General features: G+C 34.4%; 2 protein-coding genes and 2 pseudogenes across 2 annotated transcripts in view; 2 read left to right on the forward strand and 2 right to left on the reverse strand.

Moving 5' to 3' along the window:
• The window catches only part of Sec16 (endoplasmic reticulum export factor secretory 16), a 70291-nt gene extending 66494 nt beyond the window's left edge, over positions 1 to 3797 (forward strand). The window contains exon 24 of the mRNA XM_089642919.1: positions 1045 to 3797. Within this exon, the coding sequence (XP_089499045.1) occupies positions 1045 to 1083 (39 nt within the window). The 3' untranslated portion in view covers positions 1084 to 3797. The remainder of the gene's footprint in view (positions 1 to 1044) is intronic.
• Positions 3798 to 3949: 152 nt separating this feature from the next.
• LOC149414799 (U11/U12 small nuclear ribonucleoprotein 35 kDa protein-like) lies at positions 3950 to 17364 on the reverse strand. The gene is made up of 4 exons (XM_089642920.1): positions 17132 to 17364; positions 16946 to 17048; positions 10713 to 10843; positions 3950 to 4661 (listed from the first exon to the last, which is right to left on the reverse strand). The coding sequence occupies exons 1-4, from the start codon at positions 17138 to 17140 to the stop codon at positions 4287 to 4289; spliced, it is 618 nt and encodes a 205-aa protein (XP_089499046.1). The 5' UTR covers positions 17141 to 17364; the 3' UTR covers positions 3950 to 4286.
• On the forward strand, positions 6290 to 8836 carry LOC149414800 (uncharacterized; annotated as a pseudogene).
• LOC149414801 (cdc42 homolog pseudogene) lies at positions 8984 to 10357 on the reverse strand (annotated as a pseudogene).
• Positions 17365 to 17621: the final 257 nt, after the last annotated feature.

Genomic DNA, 17621 nt, shown 5'->3' on the forward strand with positions numbered 1-17621 from the left:
GCCCAAATAAACAACTATTCTATACAATATGGAGAGGAACGCAATTCACTCGCGGGCCTGTGTCACATAGGGCGATACTGTCGCTGCTATGTTGCTGTGGTAGGTGATTGTCCCTTCCTTGCAGCCGCTGGTAGACACAGAGTTACTGGAACTTAGTAATAAGTGAAATATCTACAGTCTAGTGATTTGAGATGTCGGATGAGACAACAGTAGCGGCAACTAACATGTGACCAGCAAATTCGCGGGTTTCTGGCGATTAGAATCGAACATGCTCTAATCTAGTCGCCGCTACGTTTAGTAGCTGCTAGCTGAGTCACTCCCAGCGAGTATCTTGTCACACAAATTTGTCACTACTTTTCAAGTAGCAGACAGGGCAGGGTTTAGGCAGCTAGTAGCTGTTATAAGATGAAGAAACTCCAATTCACTTATGTTGCCAATGATTGCTAGTGCGTAGTCTACTATCAAGAGATAGAGGTAAAACAATGGAAATACACAGAATTATGGGCCCATGGCTGTGCTCATGGGATCTACCCAGACTTTCTCTAATCAAAAATATTTAATACTTTAACCCATTTGGTCTCGGCAATTCTTCAGCTTAAGAAAACCTAACTGGCAATAATGTTTCACAAATTCATTTATTTCAATGCCAAAAGCTTCACAGTTTCTTTTTTTGTCTTCATTAATATATTCGGTTGTCTTCTATATGATAAATCAACATTTGCTGTGACTATAGATAATAAAACAAATGGAGATACGGCATGGAAGCGCGCTAAATGTCACTGAGCCACAACCATATTGCAAGGACTACCAGAGCGGCTATGCAATAAAAGTTATACATTTGATGTGTAGGTAGAAACAAAGATGGAACGACACGCACTGTGAGCGTGGTTTCATTCTAATAATGGTTAATGGCCAATATCCCTTGTTTCTATTATCTATGCTTGTGATAGATTGGCACTGTAAAGCATTTAATGCTAGATATGCAAACTCTAAAAATTGCTCATATAAAATTAGTTTTTAATTTGATGTAATTTTGTTTTTCAGGGAGGAGCACCAACATTCTACAATCCAGCAAATTATTGAATATAAAAAGTTGAAATGAATATACATAGATCCCATATATTAAATATTTAGTCCAATTTGTTAAAATATTAAATGTGTATGTATTATAATAATTTTGTCCAATATTTTAATTTTATTATTTTGTGCTTTTAGTTTGCAAAAACAACGGCATCTGAGAAATATAATGTAATTTTTATTTAATGTAATGATATTCTGTAATTCCATAATTTATTATCTATGTTTATATTTTTTCATTGCATATATATTTTTTGCTGGCTAGATAACTCATAAGTAATATTGATAAATAAATAATATCACTGTACAGTGGAAATTGTTGATGAAAATATGGGACAACAAATAATATTATTGATCAATTTGGGTTAATAGAAATAAAAATAAGCTCTTATGATGTCATAATGTTTTTTTTTTGTAAATAATTGCTTTTATGACATGTGTTGTTAATTAAATTGTAAAAATTAAATTGGCTACATAACCTATAAAATATTCAATATTTTGCCAGCCAAATAAATTCATTGGTATATTCATGATCGATTAATTTGAGTCATTAACTTCCGTCGTTTCCAACTAAGCTGAGCGATTGTTTAGCTATAATTTGAGTCATTACCATCCGTCGTTTCCAACTAAGCTGAGCGATTTTTTAGCTATAATTTGACCTAAATCACATTCAAACGCTCCACCTAGCTGTTTTTGTGAGGCTCAAACGATAGTGGTGGAGGGAAAGGAGATAGGGAAGATGAAGAACCTTTCAGTCACACAATATTCCCAAATGGGAATGCCATAGTCCTACTGGCTCCAGTGCTACAGTTGGGAGCAGTTAGGATTTGTTTGCAGTAATCACATCATTTATATTAAAAAAATTGTTTATTTACACTCAAGCGATAGTGAGTTTAAATTTAATAAGACGCCTTGGGCTATTTCTGGCCGTTGGATTAGGGATTCGATAGTGCTCATTTTAAAAATTACACCTCCCAATATATGTAAACATTTAAACTGCGTACTGCGGTTTAAAGCCAATGAATCCACCTGTATTCCACCATTTATCTTATATTTTTAGAATTTATAAAAAAAAAATTAAAAATCGCAAATTTGTAAACACGCGAATTCTGTATGTTAGTTACCGAGATTAAAAAAATTTATATTTTAACGTGTAACATGTATGTTAAATTTTTAGATAACAATTTAAAATGGCATGCAAACTACACAATATAAAACATTATCTTGAATAATCTACGAGAGGAATGTTAGCGATATCTTTTGGTATTCGAAAGAAGTTTAATCAAGCTAGCCACTAGGTAAATGTGGGAAGTGTAAAATAAATTAATTATTATTTATAAAAGTCACCTATCGCTACTTATATTTGTGTAGCTGTCGCTCATTTTTAGCCGAATATGGGTAGTTATCGCTCAAGGGCATTGGTGGTGCTTCTCAAATATGGGTTGCTATCGCTCTAGTGACCAAACATGTCTAAAGCTTCAATTCAAGTGGTGGATCACATTTTTTGTTGTGTTTAGATTATATATTTTTTTTGTTAACCATTTTTCTAGTAAAAACTATTTCCACTGTATTAAAATTATATTTTTTTGATGCTAATGCAGAATTTGTTAAAAATGCTTGAACGTGATATATGAACTAGATTGTTTGTTTGAAAAAAGGTTATATAATTTACTAGTATTTAAATCATCATTTATGTATAGTTTAATTCATTTTTAAAAATATTATCATGGTTGTTGCAATAAATAATTAAACATAATTTGTTTTCATTTGACTTTATTATTGATCAAAATTAAATTTTTCATTGTCATTACATATATGTATATACAAAGATGATTTTATTACATAAATTGGGTTTCATTGAATTTTTTTTCTTCCTATTGCCGACCAACTAACCACCAAGCCATTCCACAGGGGTAGGCTGAGAGGATAAACTGCCATAGCTCTGTTTTAACAGACTCAAGTTAATTGGAGAAACGACTCATTCTCATGAAGTCGACATCAAACCAATCATTTTACAAGACCCACTGGCGAAATGATCAGGTTGAATGTACCTGATCGCGGTTCCATGGTAATTCAACACAATGACAATTCACCACACCTTAAAAAGTGATGTAAAGTAATGAAAAGCGATGACAAAAATAACCTAACCAAGTTTTTGTTTCATCACTTGTGATTGTGAGTTTTTGTTTCCGTTATGCTAAATTGTCATTGTTTTTTCCGGTTACCATAAATTGTGTAGACCGCGCGTCTTGAGTCTCTTTCTCGCGATGCAGAATTAAGATGTTTAATCTGAAATGGAATGTCACTGCAGTTCCTGGCTCCAGTTACCAGAGACTGAAACATGGAACTTATTCTTTATACAATTACTTTCGGAACAAGGTTAACAATTTTTAGTGGCAGGAAAGTTTATAGTATGCTGATTACAAATATGATCTAATATGGATATTAGGTACAAACTTACCATCTCTGTCGCGAGAACAAGATTCCAGATGCGGTCTACAAAATTTATAAATATATGGTCGCTCGCCACTCCATTTCACATCGCCGATAAAATATTTTTTGAAAAGTAATTTCACAATGAACCCAGGGACCAATAGTCTATCTTGCTGGGAATAGATTATGATTGAAAACTCTTTCTTTTTTTATTTTAACCATATTGATTTCACCATTACTGAGAATGCCTGCAATATTAAAGTATAATAAAAAGGTTTTCCCATTCATACCAGCTTCAATTCTATCCATGTTTATTTAATTCCCATCTCCACTTTTATTAGTTACATATAATTTTTATTTTTTTTATTGACAATGATAAAACGATGATTAAAAACGTTCCAGTTTCTGCCTGTAGAAGTTCTAGACTTAATGAGCTAGTTTGGTAAGATTGAGAAGTACAACATGAAAATAATTATTTTTTTCAAAATTTCAAATTTTTTTAAAGATTTTTTAGTTTGGAGAGGAAAAATTATTTTTAGCTACAACAACATCAATAATTTTGTATTTTTCAATCTTACCACTCTACCTCATTGAAAAGTGAAAAGTCACGGAACGCTACTAGTTTCCTCAGCTCAACCTCAACTACCTTTTAATATCACCACCTTTTGCTTCTATATTAATTTCTTCTTCTATCATCGCCTCGTTGTGGATTCACATTGACAACGATCGCTTTAAAAAAGGGCCAGTTTCAGCCAAACCTCGACTACCCTTTAATATCACCGCCTTTCGCTTCTATAATCATTTCTACTTCTATCATCGCTTCGTTGTGGTTTCACATCGACAACGATTGGTTTTAAAAAGGGTCGTTCTCTGCAGCCAAACCTCAACTGCCCTGATTCCTTGTTGCCCCCGAAACCGCCTCCAAATCTCCTGGGCTTCCACCCCGGCATGATTCTCTCCAGTTCATAGTCCACCAGGATCTCAGAGTTGTCGATGAATTCCTTGTGCATCTCTTTGTGGGCTGTACGAGCCGATTTTGAAGAGTCATATTCGACAAATGCATAGCATTTCGACTTGCCCGTGACGATGTCGCGGACCAATCGGCACGATACGATCTTGCCGTGCTTTGAGAATTGTTCCACTATGGTGTCCTGGAATTTAAAAGACAAATGATTTATAATAACTGAAAATATTTTTGTATTTATATTCAGCCCATAAAAGAGTGAATTTGGATCTTGAAAAGACCTATGTTGTAGATAGGAGGAAACACAGGAGGCAAATCATTCCAGAGGCGAGTTGTTCAACACAAGATCTATTGAGTCGTATAAGTGACCGGTTCGTATGTGACAAATCGTCACTTTGGTTTGACAAGGTTGTGACTGAACATTACCTTATTCTGAGTTATGGACTTCCAAACATTGCGACGTCAATTTCTCGTAACGTCTATAGCAATTGCTAAATTTATGTTTTGATCTAATATATACAATTTTAGATGAAGAAATTTTAAAATTGGATGTATATTTTAGATTCTAGAACATACCTACTTTCAAAATGCTTTCAAGTGTCGAGTTGATCAACTAAAATCAAAATGCCTGAACCCGCCATAACTGACAGTTAGAAAGAAAATGTTTGGATTTAAATAATGCGTCGCCTTTTTGTTCTACTGTGCCTTTATTTTCATTATTATTAACCCTTCAGACCTCTACAATCTGACCGTTATATTTGATGAATAAAAGAGGCAATAAAAGCATTAAACAATCTTACACAAAAAATGAGAGAAACAAAAAACATTTCAAACAAAATTAAAGATTAAAGAAAAAAAAAGCGATACTGCAAATAAACTTTTATCTTAAAAGAATAAAAAATATATGCAGTGCTAATATTATACACAACCATACTAATAATTATGTACATACATATTACCTTATTTCTTATTACTCCTTTATTTTCATTTACTTATGTTTGTTTAATTTAAATTAATTTCAATACAAGGTGTATCGGCACGTACCCGACAAACTTTTACCAGCTATTCCTTAGCACATTTGGAGTAAAAAATGTTATGGGCACTTTGCTGTCTGGTAACATTTTTTTTTAATAAAAAAATTATTATTTATATTTTCACCACATGTCACCAATGTTTTATACTTTGTCAAAGTTTGAAAACCCATCTGGCTATATTTTGTTCGAGTTTCGTTGAATAATGTACATACGTACCTACGTTGGCGCGCTTTTACAATCACAACGAAATGGCACGGCACCATTCGTCTCATTTTTAACTATTATTATTTAGTGTGTACGAAAGAGCGAGGACACTTTTTGACACACTTGCTAATAACAGCTGTTGAACACGAGGAACAATTCCAATGACAGTGACGGAGTGTGGATTTTTTATTTATTTTTTGTTTTTAATTGAAAAAAAATGTTACCGGACAGCAAAGTGCCCATAACATTTTTTACTCCAAATGTGCTAAGGAATAGCTGGTTTAAGTTTGTCGGGTACGTGCCGATACACCCTGTATAGTCCATTTTATTTACATACATATTTTTTCCTCACATTACCAAGTACTGTTTTATAAAAAATACTGCTAATGTATCAATAACAAAAAATCTGAAAAAAAAATATTATACTGGAAAGGTCAAAAGGAATTTTAAGAGACTTGATAGCTCTACGATTATGGGAGGCCTTAGTGAACCCCCTTTGGGTGATACGTGACTTTTACCTTCAGGTACATAAGGGTTAATGTCATTTTAAAATTTATTTATCAATATTGACAAGTATTTATCAATTGAACGCGGATATGTATGTAATAATATTTCAATCTTATCACTACACCACTGCATACTACTTGGAAGTTATCAGATAAAAATTATCATTTATTAAAATTGCTAATAAATTCATTATAAAGATAATCTTAGAAGACACCAGTTTACAATAAATTTTTTAAATGCATACAGGGCAATTCTGATTCGCATGTTTTACAAAATAATCAGTGATCATGTCCGAAGTATTAAAACTAGTTGTAGTGGGGGATGGTGCAGTGGGAAAAACATCTCTGCTGATTGCGTATCTGAACAAAACTTTCAGCAATACGTACGTTCCCACCGTATTTGAAAACTACACTGCTGCAATCAAAGTGAAAGATACGGAGCACAAGATACAACTTTGTGATACGGCCGGACAAGAAGATTACTCTAGGTTGCGCCCGCTTGCGTACCCCAAAACAAACGTCTTTCTGTTATGCTGCTCCGTTGTGATGCCCAACTCTTTCATCAACGCTAAAGCTACCTGGTTGCCAGAACTAGTACATTATTGTCCCAGCGTCCCTTTCATCTTGGTGGGCACACAGATGGACCTAAGAGACGATAAACAACACCAGGTGCAAGGGAATACCATGTCACATGAGGAAGGGGAGAAACTGGCTAAGAAGATGGGAGCCATCATGTACATCGAGTGCTCAGCCAAGACTCAGCATAACGTGAAGGAATTATTTGAGGAAGCGCTTATTGTGGCTTTGAATGGACCTAAAAAAGTTGCTAAGAAGAAGCTATGTGTACTCCTTTAAGATTTCATGAGTGCAGAATCATAATATAATATTCGCTTAACCTTGTTTTAATATTGTAATTATCAAAAATAAATAAAGTAAACTGTATATCCGCTATTCTCTCAGCTTAATTGTTATGTATTATAATATATAAAGAACAGTTTGTGACTTCAGGAAACTACATATTCCAAAATGTACATTTTCAAATAAAATTTGTAACCTTTGTCATATTGGTCATTTATGCGATCGTTTTAAAAATTAAAATAATGTGTACGTAATAATTTTTTTCAAACTTTGTTGCATTATTGCAGTAATTATTGTTCAAATTTTTTTTTAATTATATATAGCCAAAAGAAAAAACAAAAAAAAAATTGCCGTAGAAGGGGTAATAAAAAAATATATATTTGTAAAAGTATTGAACGACTAAAACTAACAAAATAACTAACTATCATGCTGTTGTGCTAATGGTTTAGTAGCGCGGGGTAGGCAGAGAAAATGGACGGCTACACAATTCTGTCGTGGTACACACTCCTTGCTTCGTACACATTCATTTGTTGTCTCATACATATATACTCTTGTATTTTATTCATTTGTTGTCTCATACATATATACTCTTGTATTTTATTCATTTGTTGTCTCATACATATATACTCTTGTATTTTATTCATTTGTTGTCTCATACATATATACTCTTGTATTTTATTCATTTGTTGTCTCATACATATATACTCTTGTATTTTATTCACTTGATCATTCAGTGTCTTTCTCGGGTGTCCAGTTTTGAAAATTTATGTTGATTTGTTTGATCAGCCATTGATTAAGACGTCCAGCCCAGAGTGGCAGATACTGTCAGTATTGCTCTGGTGAAAGAAAACAGAAAAGTTGCTAGAAATTAATTTATCTTTGTTTGGTGATAAATAAGAGTAGTAAAAAAATAATCAATTACTGAAACCAATCTTTCAATTTGGGAGGCGGTTTCTTCTCCTGATCCGGCCCGCCAGGTGGGCCAGATCAGGAGAAGTGTGGGGAGGTAATGTGAAAAAAAAAGACTGATAATCGGCAGCTCTGCCAAATTTGACAATTGATTTGTGACAATTTCAAATGTGACAATGTCAAATGTGACAGTTGATTTGTGACGATGTCATATGTGATGGGTGGTCCTCTTAATTTTTCGTTTATGAACTAGACTTAAAATAGTTTTTATAACTGTTGTAATGTAAATGTGAATATGTTTCTCAATATTACTTAATAAAATATATTAGTATTTGTACTCGAAAAATGTATGACGTAGCGGTAGAAGTGATGAAATGTATATTGTTTAAAGGGTGGGGAGGGTTAATACTGTGCATTCTGTCTCATGTTAAATAAGGCGTTTTTGATTATTGAATATTTTCATTTAATTACTATCAAATACGAGGGGTTAACCAAAAGAAAGTCTGAAAGTAGTTGATTTGAAAAAAGAGTAGGAGTGGGATCCGCTTCCAGCAAAGGACTCGGGTTCAAGAACTCATACCTGCTGAACCTACACACCGCTAGTCAATATGCCAAGCACTGCACTGGAGAAGTCATCCTTCCGGCTGGTATGAATTTTTTGGTGACTGTTGTCTTGTCAAAAAATAAACTCGTAAAACTCAAATGTTTGTGGTTCTCAAAATGGAGAACAAACTCTGAATAGACGACTCCTCTCGCATCGAAAAAACAAATAAAAATTGTCTTGATGTTTGATGAGCTTTTTTGGGCGAGATTTGAATTCTTCCATTGAATTGATTGTTGCTTTATTTCAGGGTGTTATCCATAGCACCATGATTCATTACCATGTGATGGTAAAATAAAACAACGAGCACACAATACAAGTGTCCAAAAAAATTCACATTAGCCGAAAGGACGACTTCTCCAGCACAGAATTTGGCAAACAATCACACAACATTACTTTGATTTCTTTTGGGTACCCCTCGTAATTGACTATTGTATTTAAATAAAAGATTAAATATTTGTGTATTTTTATTATAAAATTCACATTATGAAATAGTTCTCCCAAGTTACCACAGCTATTCTTTAAAACATAATAACATAGCATAGAGAATGGGGAATACAATTTGTAATTTTTTTGTTATATGATTTTCTTAAAAAGTTAAAATTAATAACAAAAAATTGTGTTCAGCATTTTCACAAAGTAATTTTTAGAGAAAGATACATTGCTTCTTAACTATTTTAGGTTTAGTCAAGACCGTGACAACCGCTTCCTTAAACAATGTTTTCACATTAAATTGTGTTTTAGCCGAGCACTCCACGTACTTGATGGCTCCCATCTTCCGGGCCAGTTTCTCTCCTTCCTTCCGTGTCACGAATTCATTTGTCATATTGCCCACAAAGTTGTCTCTCAGGTCGATTTGTGTGCCCACCAAGAAGAAAGGGGTCCCAGGGCGATGATGATTTAACTCCCGTTTCCAGCGTTTATTAGCGTTAGCGAACGAGCTGGGAATCACAACTGAACAGCATAAGAGAAAGACGTCCGTTTGAGGGTATGCAAGCGGACGCAATCTATCGTAATCTTCTTGCCCAGATGTATCGTGAAGGTCTATCTGGTAGTCTACACCCTTCACATTCATATGAATGGAGAAGTTATCGAATACAGTCGGGATGTACTTTTCACTGAAGGTTCCTTTGGCAAACGATATCAGGAGACAGGTTTTTCCTACTAAACCATCACCCACAACAACTATCTTCACTTTTGAAATTGACATGATCACTGATAATACAACTCAATTAACTTATTTTGTAAATTTTTTTTTTAATTTGACAGAACATATCAGCTATCACTGATCTTTCAATGACTACTAAATTATCTGCATTATAAATTAAACATTATCTCTTTATTGTTAATTTCCAATTTTAAGATAAGATTAAAATATTAGGGTTGAGTTATTTGAGAGAAAAAAATTATCATCAATTAATGATAATAAAAATATCCAGTGAAAAATAATGCAATAAAAAAAATTTATTCACGTAGATCCAACCTTTTTTGACTTGTGAACCTCTTGGCAATCAATTTTGCTGAATTGTAATCCTTATGCAAATAAAACATACATAATTGTATTTTATGTAGTTGTAGTTGGTATTATTTCAAATGTATTGCTGAAGTTTGCAAAGAAAAAAAGTTTGTGGAGGGAAAATAATGGTGTAAAAGTATAAAAGTTTTCTATATTGCTTGATGGATGAACACAAAGCTGTCTGGAAGCATTCTCAATCAAAAAATATTTGAAATCCAATTGTTTTCTTCTTCTGGTTAACAGAACCACTTTTCGAAATCAGATTTAAATTACATTTTTTTGCTTATTTCCCGAAACAGATGAAATTTGTGCTGAGATCAGAAATTATGGAAGGTTTCAAAAACCTTCTGTTGACCATTTTCGATACTATCTTAACATTGCCAAATATAGATTACAATTTATTAATGGGAAACATATCCGATAACAAGTAATAAGATAAAAAGTACAATCAATTACAGATGTAACTTGGAAGTAAGATGGCCTTCGAAACAAAACTTTCATCTTATCTCTACTCAAATGAAGCATCCTACGAGGTAACCATCTTACTTGTGCGTGAAAGAGAACTCAGTGAAACACCTTATTACATAAATAGAATGTTCTGTGTTCTGACCTGCGTAGTTCTGGGATTGAGTCTGGCTACAAACACCGTGTGGTGGGGGTTCCCAAACACATGTTTATTTGGCACATAGACCGAATGCAGGGCTCGCCAGATGCCATTGTCATGGGGCTCGGTATCCGTTCCTGAACAAGAAAAACACCAACTTAGAGTTTCCAGTCTAAACTAGATATGATTGAAAAGTGGATTAAATCTAATGAGGTATATAGATAGAGCCAGCTTTGGCGTTCGAAGTATGGGCAACGCATATCGGATCATCATCTGATGTAAGATATCTCGGACATCAGTCAATTATAGCGCTTGCTGGGCACAAGTCTCTGGCGAAAACTTCAAAATGCCGACATTCACGCTGTTGTACAAGTCGTACTAGAAAATATAGGGAAAGCGATGGCATAACCTTTCATCGGTAAATAGGGTTTTAGCATTTTGACGCTTTTAAGGTTAAAACAACTATTTTAAAGTGTATTTTTTTTTAAATGTGGATATTCTTTCTCACTTACTTAACAGCTAAAAACATTATGTCCTTGCTGTATTTAAACCCATGTACCAATGTTGAAATTAATTCCAAACATATGTTTACTCTTAGCATACATCAAATGGGCTAATTTCACAAAAAAAAAAACCAACAAATTATCCCGGCGTTTTCCGCAGCGGTAGGCAGAGATGCTAGGCCACCACACAGCTGTATCTTGACACACACTCCTGGCTTCATTCAGTCATACATTATCTCATATATATCTACTCTTCAGATATTCAAATAACAGAAGAGTAGATATATATTAGATTATCTGTTATGTACATAATATTTGAAAATAGTTTTGCTAGGATAATATGAATCGCTGGCTCAGCATACTTAATGTGCTCAAGAGCTATTATAGAGCTAACTGTGGCTTTTCCTGTTGCCATTTCTCTTACAGCTCTTTCTACCGTATGCGGAGTAATGCTGTTAGTGCTAATATTATCAAATCAAATCAAAAATTATTTATTGTAAAATAAAAATTACAAAAGGTGTAGCTTATGGGTAGACCCCATTTCTTCCAGCTAACCACATTTATTTATTTACAATGTTTATATAATATTATTTGTTTTATTATAATAATTACAATGTTTATACAGATAAAATAACAATATACCAATGAAAAAATAAAAAAATACAAATATATATACCAATAAAAATAGGCGTTTCATTTACGTGAGGTATTCACTCAACGTGTAGTGACATTTATTAACAAGGAAAGTGTTTAGTAACGATTTGAATTTGTGTGTATCTTGTATTTGTTTAATGTTATGTGGAAGGTTGTTATATACTTTAATGGCCATGTAGTATGGTCCTTTTTGGAATATTGTTTTGTTTGCTTTTGGTATTAGTAAGTTTTCTGTGAGCCTTGTAGCGTATTTATGTGTTGAGTTTTTTAGTGGGAACTTGTCTGTAGATGATCGCACTAACATGCATAACTCCATTATATATATGTCTGTGACTGTCAGAATTTTCAGATTTTTAAACATAGGTCTACATGAATCTAAACGATCAGAGTTTGTAATTTTTCTTATACATCTCTTTTGTATGATGAAAACATCTTTAGCGTTTACCGAGTTTCCCCAAAAAATAATACCGTATTTTATTATTGAATATACATAACCATAGTATGCGGCTATTACTGATTCGGTGTTTAATATTTTTCTCAAGGTACCCAGAACATAAGAAAAACTACTGATTTTTGCTACAATTTTTGAGACATGTTCTTTCCAGTTTATGTTTATATCTAATTCTATTCCCAGTAGTGAACAGGTTTGGGAAGGTTCGATAATATTATTATTAATGTTTACATTTATATTTATAGCTGTAGCTTGCACTGGACAAAATTTTAAGATTTGGGTTTTGTTTGTGTTGAGTGATAGATGTTTCCAGAGTGGAAGATACTACCAGTATCGCCCTGGTGTAAGACCACCATTCAGAATTGAAACGTTGCTCCAAATGGCTTTAGCCGTGTTTAGTGACTAGATCTGAATAGCCAGGTACTTCCCCACCTTCCTCTTTCTCTTCCCCACTTACCTTCAGCCTCACAACATCCCCCAATTGGGGATGCCATAGTCTCACTGGCTCCAGACGGGAGTAGTTGGGACTCTTGTGAGGTATTCACTATAAAAAAAAAAAAAAAAAAAAAGATGTTGCGATAACAGCCAGTTTGCTATGTTAGTTTTCAAACTAAAATTAACGTTCAGAGATTTTTCCGCTACTCTTTCACTCGCCATGGAAAGGAAGTTACGAAATTCACTAGCGATATCTTCCCTTCCTTTTACTCCATTCACACGAAGAGGAGTTTTCATATTTGTTTTCAATTCTGAAGAGTATTTTTGCCAAAATTTATAGAAATCTTTATTTATTAGTGAGGTACCATCTAGATATACCATCCATTCGCCGTTGAATTTCTCTTTGTTGGCATTTTATCAGAGCTACTTCGAAAATAGTTTGGTCCTTCTTCCTGTATTCGAGAGCCGGCCCTGAGAGTGGTTTTCTGGCCTCAAGGCATCAAAGAAAGGCGCGTCTCGATTCTGCATATTTGGCTGCAATCATATGATTCCATCCCAGGATGTTTCTATTTTTTCGATTTGTGTTATTAAATGTGGTAGAGGCAGCACTTTGCTGCGCGTTTCTTTAATTTATTTGATTTTCATGTGATTTTGTCGCTGACTTTATATAAAGTTCTGATTGGTTATCTTGAATTATTTTTAGAAGTTAAGTTAATAGTTTTAGTATATTTTATTATTTCAACATTAGATCTTGGATTCCATCTAGAAGGATCAATCATATTATCACTACACAATTCCAAAGGCTGGTAGAAATTGAAGGTTGAGATTTATTATCATTGGCAAGTGATCAGACCAAACTGCATCATATTGGACATCTACGCTAGCTACAGCGTTTTCCAGAGCTTTGTGATGACACAGTGAACTAGCCAGCTTGTGGTACTATGGGCATCACTCACATATGTTAAACTATCGCAGTTCATCTACTTCATATCGGCACAAACATAGCCAAACTCTTTTGCAAAATTTATCTAGTTCTCGGCCAAAGAATTTTGGGATCTGCATTGAAATCGTCTAAAATAATCGCACTCGAAGAATTTATTTAATTGTATTATTTTTATTGCATTTACCTTATTCAAGCAGTTTGTGAATTCCTCAAGATTTTCGGGTTTGTTTGTCGGCATATAAACTGTAAAAATTAATATTTTGCCACTGTTTACAGTTACTTGTATTGCCGCCAGTCTTGATCAGAAAATTGGGGATGAATTTTTGAAAATATGTTTGTTTCTGTTGGTAGAACCCACGTTTTCTGAAGCAGTATTATATCATTAGTTTCGCATGAATCTTGTGTAAAATGCTTTGTCCGTCGAATCAACCTATAGTTCTGAGATACAATCGACAGAAAATTTTAATTTCTATGTGGATCAATTGTTAGAAATCTTATCTTCTTTGTTCAGCGTGGAGATCGTTTTTTTTAAATAAAGTTTATGACCATGATACCTAGGGGCCTACTCTGTATCTTTCGGTTTAACAAACCAGTAAGTTTGTGGTTTAACCTTTCCTTGCTGGTGCTGTCAACTGAGTGAATATTGGATCTAATTAATCAAATATCTCTGTAAATATACTAAACACAGAGTTCAAATTTTAGTTATTCCTCCGCAATACATTTATGTATTGCATTAAGTAATTACAATATATAAATATTTACCGGGTGTATAGCACCGGAGGATGAGGAATTATTGAACATCATAAGGGAAGGGTTAATGCGGGTTTGTGACGTGGCTAAACCTGCGGCAGGAAACTTTCGAAAGATACAGAGTGGGCCCCCAAATTGCCGAAGTGGCCAAATTTCTTCCTTGATAATTTCTGAGAATTTTTTAACTGTTTATTCCAATTTTATAAGTCGCAAACTCGCCTGATTTTGCCAGGTATGTATCTATTTTACAATGTACATTGTGGGAGATCAATAACCCATTTATTTCTTCGGATGGAACTGGCAAAGAAAGGATGAAAGTAGATAGCGCCCCTGAGGTGATATCTCACAAAAGCGGCGCTATACAAATTGTCCAATAAATAAATGCTGTTGAAATGAGATCCCTGAGGCGTATGTGTGGTAAAACCATGTTTGATCGTGTGAGGAATGTGGAGATCCGCAAAGAGTGCAAGGCTGATGTAAGCGTAATGAGTAAGATTAAGAAAGGGACGCTTAGATGGTTTGGGCATGTAGAGCGAATGAGCGAAGATAGGAGTGTAAGGAGGATATATGATGCAAATGTGAATGGTAGCAGAAGTCGGGGACGCCCGAGGAAGACATGGCACGATCAAGTGAATCAGATACTCGAGTCAGGCCATGTCAAGAGTCAGAATAATAGAAGAGTATGTATGAGACGATGTATGAATGTGAATGAGGCAAAGAGTGTGTGCCAAGACCGAGTTGTTTGGCGGTCCGTCCTCTCTGCCTACCCCTGCGGGGAAACGGCGTGATGGTTAGTTAGTTAGATGTTTCCTGATCTAATCGGAAGGCAACTATGTACCTCTGTTTTGGAAGGACCTTTAGCCCGGAGCTCTCGTTTTTTCATTTTATTAAAATAAGTGAGTTTTTTCATTTTTGTAGGTAATTTCTCTCCAATCATTTGTAGCTTCTGATGTTTGATTAACAGGGCTCTTCAGATAATTTTTTTCTGTTGGGAGCGCTTATTTGCTCTCATCAGATCGGTTTTATCACGTGTACTTGTCCCTCTGTGAGATTTATTCCACACATTGTTTTTTTGGGTGGGCTCGTTTGATTTAACATTGTTTGAGACGTTATCGGTAGATGGCATCGTTTGCTTGATGTTCGCCTGATGATTTAGTCTGCTACAGGTGGGCTTTAACTTTCTCGCATTGTTAACAGATGTCGTTGTATCATCTCTGTTTATATTCAATGAATATGTTGTTTTAAAATCTTGCAATTCTTGTTGAATTTTTGTAAAGTCTTCGCAAGTTGCAAAGTTATCATTCAGTGCATTCAGTTTCAGATCATGCATATCGTTCTTCAACATTGTTATTTCTTTTAACAGAGTAGTTACATCTACATGATCAAACGTTACTGGCGGAAGTTTATTAATGTCTACAACAACAAATTTCTCTCATGTATTTAATCAAATCAATGATGACCTTTTCTTTTTTCCCTCATGATTCTCCTCATTGAGGGGCCTGGAGGTTGGAACAGAATACTCGTAAGTAGATTTCTTGGTATCGACTACCATCTTGTTCTGAAAACATCACACACTTGGGTTGGACTAATGTCATCCATCACTTCAACCTTTTGTTGAATGAAAGCCAGAACTTTGTTTATGACGAATCCGCAACTACATAGATTTGCCATGTTTATTTATCACTTGTGTGCGTTTCCAGTTTGGTTGTTTCGTTTATATGCTTTCTATTTAAAAATTCTTATCCGAGTTGTTTAAAAAAAGGGCCGTATTCTCATTACGAAATAATAATTTGATGAAACTAACCCAAAAAACGAAATCTGAAACTGATTCCAATAAAACATTATTGGTACAATGCTTTCCCCACGTACATTTTCGGTATGCAGGATTCATTTTACAATCTCAAATACAGTTTGTATTTTACATTAAAATTTGCGAAATTTTTTGATTAATTATTATAACTGTTTTCAATTCACGGGTGGCCGCTGGAGAACATTCTACTGGTCGGCAAATGGTGAAGGGACCCAAACTTTTCGCGAAGTAGTTTGTCTGTCTCATTTACTCTACGCTCGGCCAAATGAGCACGACCGAGATGATAGATAGCTCGCCGCTTGCTACCGGCGAGTTATCCCCAGACACCGCCTTCCCATTATCCGTGATGTTCGAATAGGAACACTGTTTTCGGTTAATTTTGCTTATATTGCTAACTCTAGTTATATTACCTCAATGATTAAATCCCAGTGGCCAGAACTGTAAAGAATTCATAGAGATGTACAGTTAGAGATAATAGAGAGAGTGATAATATCTTGTCCAAACGCGTTCCACTATTAGAATGCAATGTAATACGATAAGCGGTGCGCGTAGATTGGATTCGATAGTTTTAGTTAGAGCGTTGTCTCATCTAAATATAATACAAGAATTAGACAATCTAAAGCAGGTGTCCAAGCATTTGACACATAGATTGTTGATTAAGTGTAGTGACTGAAAAAATATGTTGATAATCACCGTCAATCGATCCAATTTTCAAAGGATCGTATATTTTGGCGAAAGGACTCCAAGAATCTTTTGAATGACGCGATTCCTTGTCTCCTGTCGATCTCGTCTTATCCTTAAAATAACAATTATTTAATGTAATGCAAAAGACAACAGAATAATATTACATTCTTTCAACAAACTTAATAATAGCATTACCTTGGGCATTGTCAAATTACAAAATACTACTATTTTGAGGTTAAGTTGTTAGTTGTCGTCATAAATAAACCACTCACGGTGTCGTTCATAAATAAACCACCATTAAACCACTCTGCATTCACCATAAATAAAGCATCCACTCTGGCATCCACATTCATAAACATAAATAAACCACTCTCGTCCTAGTTGTTATCATGTTTATAAATAAACCACCATAAACAAACTGAAACAAACCAACTACTAGATCGATATTGTACTGAACTAACTGAACCGATTGTTCCTAATGTTTGCCATAGATAAAAGTCTGTAACTGAAAAATATACGTCACTACTACACATACTCACCATCGACGAGGATAGAAACTATAAAAAAGGCGTAACCATAGACAATATAATTCTCATTCGAAGCCAATCCCATTCACTAGCCTAAAATTTTGTTCTGAGATGAACAATCAACCTGTCGTAAAAATAAACTAAAATGACTTAAAATC

This window comes from Hesperophylax consimilis, chromosome 19 (assembly GCF_061612785.1).
Source record: "Hesperophylax consimilis isolate HC1 chromosome 19, BYU_Hcon_1.0, whole genome shotgun sequence".
NCBI classification, from domain to species: Eukaryota; Metazoa; Arthropoda; class Insecta; order Trichoptera; family Limnephilidae; genus Hesperophylax; species Hesperophylax consimilis.

What these genes read in the sequence shown, in the direction of transcription:
- LOC149414799 (XM_089642920.1), bottom strand. An exon ending in GAAAATTGGATCGATTGACG is followed by an intron (nt 10,844 to 16,945) that starts GTGATTATCAAC and finishes TTTCTTGTTCAG; the next exon opens with GAACGGATACCGAGCCCCAT. An exon ending in TCAATCCCAGAACTACGCAG is followed by an intron (nt 4,662 to 10,712) that starts GTCAGAACACAG and finishes TTTAAATTCCAG; the next exon opens with GACACCATAGTGGAACAATT.